General features: G+C 37.4%; 1 protein-coding gene across 2 annotated transcripts in view; it reads right to left on the bottom strand.

Annotated features, from left to right (window-relative positions):
• Positions 1-2,015: 2,015 nt before the first annotated feature.
• Positions 2,016-7,965, bottom strand: part of LYST (lysosomal trafficking regulator) — a 77,499-nt gene continuing 71,549 nt past the window's right edge. For both annotated transcript variants that reach the window (XM_054629576.2, XM_077175578.1), the window contains 5 exons: positions 7,346-7,485; positions 6,954-7,051; positions 5,759-5,915; positions 5,477-5,548; positions 2,016-4,120 (listed from right to left, as the gene is read on the bottom strand). In XM_054629576.2, the coding sequence (XP_054485551.2) occupies positions 3,982-4,120; positions 5,477-5,548; positions 5,759-5,915; positions 6,954-7,051; positions 7,346-7,485 (606 nt within the window). In that variant the 3' untranslated portion in view covers positions 2,016-3,981. The remainder of the gene's footprint in view (positions 4,121-5,476; positions 5,549-5,758; positions 5,916-6,953; positions 7,052-7,345; positions 7,486-7,965) is intronic.

Here is a 7,965-nt window from a genome sequence, read left to right as displayed (position 1 = left end):
CTCTGGAGGGGTGTATGTTTTCTCCTACCTGCCCTCAGCATATTTTCCCATTCCATCATAATTGAGCAGAATTCCCAAGTAACATTTGTTTTCTAGAACAAGGAAGAGTCCTATTTCTAAATGTGCTTTGGAGCAAGGGCAGCCTCTTCTGAGAGAGTCAATGGCTTTTGGGGTAGGGGCTTGGCAGAAGGAGATGCAACAGGAAAAAGGCAAACATCACTAAATATAATTAGGTAAGTTCACAGGCTTCCCATAACTAGAGTTCCAGAAACTGATGGAGACTTCTTTGGCCTGTGCTGCTGCTCTTTGATTCATGTTCAACCACATCATCAATCTACAAAAGGCCCCATTCCACACAAAGGATTTACATGCTCATGCTGTTAGACAAAGAGCACATTAAATAGTTCTAATCATGAGGCCATTGTCATCAGAATATTTTTACCACTGGATTATAACAATTTTATGACTTAAGCTAAAATATAAAGGTGGGAAATGGCTGTTTTAAAAACATATTTTCATAATATATTGCACAGTTATTTACTTTCAATTGTCTCCTTTTAAATCTGCAAACTCTTAACCTTCCACCACAATCAGGAGTCTCCCCTACAGGTTCTGAAAACAATACCGATACAGCCAACACAAATGTCTATTCCTTAAATCTACATGAACTTGGCCCTAATGAGCCTTACATGGGTTTCAGTCAATTGCATTAGAGAATAAGGATTTAAATTTTTTTTTTCCCTTGGAATGCTAGCTTAAAGCTGGAAATAGTAAGCAAGCTCCTGTTTTACTCAATTACATTCTGTTGTGTAGTCCAGAACAGCTTAGGGGCCGAATCAGAGCAGCCACATTTAATTTTTAATCTTTTTTCAAAATTATGAAATACACAACAGAGCCTATTACAGAAACTCCAATGGAAAATCAGTGCCTTTCTGACCCCACTCCAGAGCAGTAATGGCAAATAAATCTCCAAACAGCAGTCAGTAGTTTGTAACTTAATACAGCAGCAAAATAAAAAAGGTGTCTTTCTGTACAGAGGCTTAAATATTCCAGTGGATATTTTTCAAGCCAAGCAGAGCTTTTAAATAGTAATTGTTTGATTGTTTTTTGATATAGTAGAAGCATACAGAAGTGTGACTTCCATTTTCATATGCAAGGAAAAAACCCAATACAGCTTTAAGCAAAAAGAGGCATGAAGAAATTAAAAGGTAAACTAAAAATTTATTAGTAGCAAGGCAGGTGATGTTTTCCCCACCACTCCATTGTTATTTTTTACTATTATATTTTTGCTTAATTCAGTTCAGGCTATTTTTTTTCCTTCTGTTCATTGTCATGGGTTTGTCTAAGCAGTGGATCTCTAAATGCAAGATCAGGGTTCCCTTTCAGTAATGGGCTGGAGACTCCCTCTCCCACCACAAGTGAACATCCAACAATTGCCTCCCCTTCCCTTTCTCACCATGTCTCTCCACTATCAGAGCAGAAAGGCTGGGATTTACCACAGGATCCTGCAATCAGGTAGATAGGCCTTGCCCCATGAACATCTCCCAAACTCTGGCTGGCAGCAGAACCAGCCTCACATCCTTTCAGATGCCTCCCCAAGATCTCAGTCTTCCAATTTCCACCCATCTTCCTGAGAATCCAGAGAGAATTTGCTTTTCTGCCTTTGCTGCTCAGACAGGTTTTCAGTGAGAAGGCAGATGGAAGGAGGGGGAATGTCTCTGCTTTGAGAGCCATCGTTTCATCCAAATTCTAGTCATGCATCCTATGGGAAGGAAGGACACATGCACACATGTGCAAAGTGATACAGATAGTTTCCCACTTCCCATCTTACACTCACCACCTTCAGTTTGACAGACACAGGATGTAGTCGATAAATGGAACCTTCCCACTTAATGATTTTTAAAATATGAAAGACAGGGGAATCAGCAAAAACTGATCTGGAGCAAGGCATGAAAGATTCCCTAAAAGAAGAAAGTTGCAACTAAGCCAAAAACATGTTTCTAATTATCTCAAAATGGTTTGATACAAAGATCTGTTTATTACCCAACAATGTGACAGTGTATATACAAATACAGTGTGGAATGTGACATTTACAGGAAATTTAAGTACATCATGCACAGACACTATTGCAATGTTATTTTAATAGTTCCAGAATGTTAAGCTGAATAAATATTCCTTGCTTCAAAAATCATTTTTACTTTTACATAAAAATATATAATATTGCACTCTTTACAAGGCCAGCAGTTTTGCATATTGGTTTGTAACAAGTGGAATTCTACTTTATAAAAAAATAAGCCTTTGTGAGCAACACCCCAAAACAGGGAGCACAAAAGCACCCCAAAACCACAATGTTTGTCTTTTTTCTCTTAAACAAAGCACATCACATCAACATGAGCCAGGAAGCTTTTCAGTCAGTACTTGGACCTTACATTAACATTCAGACAGAGAAAAATAGGACTAAAGCCATCCCATACAATGCTGCTACAATAATATGCAGTTTAAAACTCAATCCATACAGTATGCAGCCACTTGCTTAATTGATCCAATTGTATCATGAACTATGAGAACATTTTTCTTAAGTTTTTCTAGTTTGAAAAGTTCTTAAACTGGGAAATCTCAAGAGTTTCTGAAGACTATTTGGAATTTTCAAAAGAAATGTAAAGATTGCTTGTGTGTGTGTGTGTGTGACCTTTGTCACAACCTGACAACTTCATGTGAAGTGTTCTGAAAGCAGATGAGCCTTTAACATGAGAAGACACAGCAGTTTGAATGGCAATAGCAGAACATGTCAGTGATAAAAAAGCAAAGCAATTTAAAAGGAAAATGTAACTACATCAGACTTGTGTAGCATTTTTGCTTTACCGTTCGCATGACTAGTAGGCACTCAGTCATGGTGCCAGGTTTAGAGGTCTTCAAATCCATCAACTGAAATACTAATTTGTCATGTGGCCTAAGATTTCCAATTTTTTAAGCCATTCACAACAGAGGCTTATTTTTTCCCCCTCATAAAATAGCACCCAGGAATACACAACAAATTTGCACAGTGTATCTGTGTGAACCTTTCCGAATAATCTGATGTTTATGAACATTGATTATTCAAGCAGTTAGATTCAAACATTTTACAGTGTATTGAACCTCAATGACACTGGAACAGGAGCACATCTGTTCCTTCTTTAACACCTCTTTTTAGAGCTCTGGAAGATAAGCTGTGTGTGTACATAATAGATGTTCTGCCACAGAACTGCGATAGCCAACTAGCACAAAGTTAGGGAGTTCACACTGCATTGCGATCTAATCACTGTTTCATGATGCCATGAGGTATCTACCCATCACTAAGACAAATATTTTATTGTTGTCTGTTGCAAAGACTATTACAGTAACAGAGAAGATGGCAAAAATTACAAATATAAAGATAGCAGAAATTCTATTTTTAGCATTACAATACCGTAAGATGGTGCAAAAAGCACCTACTAAGTTCTTTGCTTCTCAAAAAAAGCAATTTTAAGTGGTCATTGATTTTTAAGTTTTGGACTGCTTATCCCAGAGCTAACCATACCACATTCAACTAATCAGATATACATATGCTGACATTTGAATAGATATTTACAGAACTTGATGCTGCTGATATTTTACATACTAAGAGGGGGAATAAGCATAATTAATTTTTTTAAATACTTCTGTCCAAGAAGTGATTTAAAAAAATACCATTGATGTTTTATATTGCAGCATTGAGCATTTCTTAGTCACTTTGCTGGCATTGGATAATATGACCAGAGCTTCCTGCTGACCTGGGTATGCTTCAAGTTTGTGCATGCACATATGCAATCTTACAACCACCTTAGGCTGCTCTTTTTAAAAAACCCACCTATTCAGTCATTCTAGAGCCATTCAAAGTACTTCAAAGTCCAGTTAAAGAAGAGCTCCTGTAGCCTATTCGGATTAAAGTGCATCAGAGATACGAGTCAGCAGCAGGCCCTGCCGTCACCCAGCCGCGTAGCTGCTGAGGAAGGAGTAGAACATGGGCAGCTTCAGGCGCTGCTGGTCCTTGCGGCACCAGGCGATGACATTCCCATCGCTGTTAGCTGTGAACAAGTGATGGCCGTCGCAGGAAAACGTAAGGCTGCAAAACAAGGAGAGAGTCTATCTTTATACCAAATGGGACTATTTATAATGCTAGAAGGCATTAAAAGCCTGTGAGAGTTCAGCCAACAGAGATGAGCTGTCAGGGGAGGCCCAGTGCCTACGCTAACACAGCCATATGTTTGCATATATCTGCTTATCCACCTGTACCCAAACAGGCTGAACTGCAGCTTTGGCCAGCACTTCAACATCCTCTGCAGTTTAATACTCATTTCTTTGCAGTGTCACAGCAAAGGCAAGATTAGTAGCAAAATCCTACCCTCTTCCCTTCTGTTTCTGAAAGGAAAGGTTTTCAGCAACAGAGCTCAGTGCCCTCTGAACTTGCACTGCTGACAAAGGCGGAAACGAAATCCATCAGATTCCATGGCACAGCACAGGACTTTTGTTCAGATGGGCATTTTTTGAGCAGTAACAGGGGTAGTAAAGCCTTTCAGTCATGCCATGAGTAATGCTAGAGAGCATGAAGGTCAGCATCCATTTACTGCCACATTTAAGCGGGAAACTTTAAATTATTCAATAGCTACTAAATCGTTATCTACAAGCTTTGTGAAATATGCTGCTTAAAGGAGGTAACAAAGACAATAACTGCTACCAGACAATCTTTTTAATTTCTAAAAAAAAATGGTAGTTTGGATTTTAAAGGGTATTTTAACAACAGTCAAAACAAAATTTTTCAGAGTAATTTGTTACAATGCTAACATTAAGATAAAATTTTGGCATAACTCTAAGACCTTTTACAGACTACTGTACCACTGGGGATATCAAAGAGTCAATCCTTTGACCACCTTCTGAAAACACTTTGGCACAAGAACTCTGCTCATCTAAATCAAGGGGACTCTGAGAAAACTAACTACACAAGCACTCCAAAATGGCAGCTTCCAGGCTACTCTGAGTTTGCCTCTTTCTTCACCATTTTCCTCCACCATCAGAAAAAATGGAAAAGGCAGTATTTTAATTTAATTTTGAGGAAGAAAAACTGTATATTTAAGTCTGGCATAGTTAAGATTATCTCGTTTTAACTCAGATTCTGAGGAAAAAAATTAAATTTTAAAATAAGAGGAGGAGTTACTGTTCCGTTTTCAAGGGAATCCTGCTAATTCCCATCTGCCAGCAGCAGAATGTAGTTATTACTGTCATTACCAATACAGCACACTTGTGCTCACTTTGCTTTCATGAATAATTAGTAGGTTTGCAGTGCTCTTTTTAGGCACAAGCATTTGCCTCTTATTTTCATGTTCAATACTCAAGACTATTTTGTTGTGGTTTTGTTTGTTGGTTTGGGGTTTTTTTTCCTAAAGATAAAAATGCATTCATTGTACATTTAAGATCCTTTTACCTTACAATAGGTTTGGCTGACTTCGAAAATGTTATTTCGCGTACCGGCTTCAAATCCCACGTACTCCACAGTCTGAAAGAAAGAGCCATTTTTCTTCACACTTGCTTTTACAAATACTTCAGTGATAAACAATCTATTTAGCAACTGTTAAGACTGGGAGCTGAGTAACAGCTTGTCCACCTTCTTTAAAGCCAAATATCAGCATGATGTTTGGCTACATGCTCTCAAACTGTAAGCCTAAGTGATAGAGCATTTTAATAAATAAAAATTTCAAATGCTTACCTTACAACTCCATTTTCAAGGCCCCCTGCAATCACATTGACAGACACACCTTCAGGCTGGTTAGAGAAAGCAACAGAGCAAATACTTTCCCTGCAGTGCACATGTCCAACAAGATCACCATTAACTGTCCAAAGTCTCAAATCACTGCCTCCTCCAACTGTAACAGAACATAGCACGGGAATATTAAGAAAATAAGTCTAGATCACAGTTAAGTTAATAATATTTAAATATTCCATGGTAAAGAATTCAACTTCTTGAGAGTTCATAAGTTTTCAATGACTGAGTAATGTCTGCAATTACTTCTCCCTCTCTCTCTCTGAGACAGGAAGCACACAAACCACCAAGCCACTGCAGTGATTTAGAAGCCATCACATCCTATTTATGGAACTGCAGTGATTTAGAAGCCATCACATCCTATTTATGGAACATTTTACTTACAAAACACTACGTGAATTTACTTTTAATGACCACTAACAGGGAAGGCACTAAGATGGAATTCATACTAGCTATCTAAGCAGCTAGTTCTCATACCTTAACTTGCATTTTAAGCAAAATACTTAAATAGCAAGCACAGTTCTCTTACCTGATTATCTGGCATTATTTGATTATATCAACAAACTAACAACCCAATGACTGCTTTTGTCTTGAAAGGAATTGTCTTAAAAGGAAATATTATGTCCCTTACACTAATTAACAAATAAAATGCTTTGCAGAAAAAAAAAGGTTTTGTGAGCTATAGAAATGGACCTGAAAGTCTCCAAGTAAAAAAATCTAAATATTAGTTTTTTGAAACTGCCACAATAACATCCCCTTGTCCTTTAATACCCCTTGCCTGTACTCTGTAGTACATGGTACTTCCCCAAAGAATTGTACTTTTGACAAAAAAAATCTCTCTCAAAATGAAAGCAGCCAACATCACAAAATGGGAGTCTCCCAGGCACCTTTGAAATTTCATGTCTTTTTATAAAGAGACCAAGTTGTTGGCCTTCATACCTCCACATTACATTCAAACACCTGTCTAATCACTCCTGGAGAAATTTGTATGTTACCATGTAAAAAAAAGCAAAATGTTGCCTCCTGTATGACTGAATGCATCCTCAGATGATTAATACATACTCAGTAACTAATTTAATTACAACTCTCATGATTTATTTCATCTGCAAGTCAAAACAGCTTTCTTGACCGACAGACATACCTGAATCACAAACTGTTGCAATATCACCAGTGGTTTCACTTGCTGAAACTGCAGTCACAGGACTCTTGTGTCCAGCCAGACTCTGGACATAGCACAGCCTGAAGAAAACAAAGGGAAGAAGCCTAAATTTCACTCAAATGCAAAAAAGGTCCTTGGAGGAAAATCTTAAAAATAATGACATTAATTTCAATCAACATTTTGCTCAATTATGGTATTTTTCATATTCACAATAAAATTATAGAACCTTTTAAGAGAAAAAAACTGGGTTTGACTTCCCAATAAGATATACACAGGACAAATTCAACTAACTTCAAAGACGTAAAGCTACCCAAGAGTGGGAAAACCTGTATTTATAAGAAAGCTATGGGGAAAAGTTATATATATACTTGTACCTGTTCAAATCCCATATTATGCAGGTTCCATCTTTGCTGACACTGATCATTATACTGTATGGTTTGCACACAAATAAGCTTGTTATTTCTGCTGTGTGTCCATACAGATGGACTTGTGACTCCATTTCTATCTCTGAAGGCTGAAAAATAGCAAGATAAGAAACTCTCATGAAAAAGAAAATTAACGTCTCTTTTTCTAAAAAAGATAAGCCTAGTTAAAGTCTTAGATTTCAAAGAACGGTTCCCATTGCTTTTAATTTTAGCATCTATGTTCATGCTTTATAATGTTTAACACTTTATAATGTGATAAAACATAGCTATCATTGATGTTCAACTTTTTTCTTCCAATGCTTTAGCCTCAGCAAATATATTGATGTGATCTGATGAACCAGAATGAAAAACTACTGTAGCTCTGTCTCAATTACACACTTTGAAGTCAGCTGATTTGTTTTCTGCAAGACTGCTCTTTCCATATAACACTGAAATGACAGTTCTCAATATTTTAGCATCTAGTGAAGACACTTGGAAACATAAAAGGAAAGCCCAGCTTGGAAGTTGTCACTCTCCATACAGCAAGTTACTAGGAATTTCTCAAGTTGGCGCCAAGTTCTTCAATGATA

The sequence above is a fragment of the Agelaius phoeniceus genome, chromosome 3 (assembly GCF_051311805.1).
Source record: "Agelaius phoeniceus isolate bAgePho1 chromosome 3, bAgePho1.hap1, whole genome shotgun sequence".
NCBI lineage: Eukaryota > Metazoa > Chordata > Aves > Passeriformes > Icteridae > Agelaius > Agelaius phoeniceus.
The sequence above is the reverse complement of the archived record's forward strand: the minus strand, read 5'-3'. Positions and strand labels throughout refer to the sequence as shown.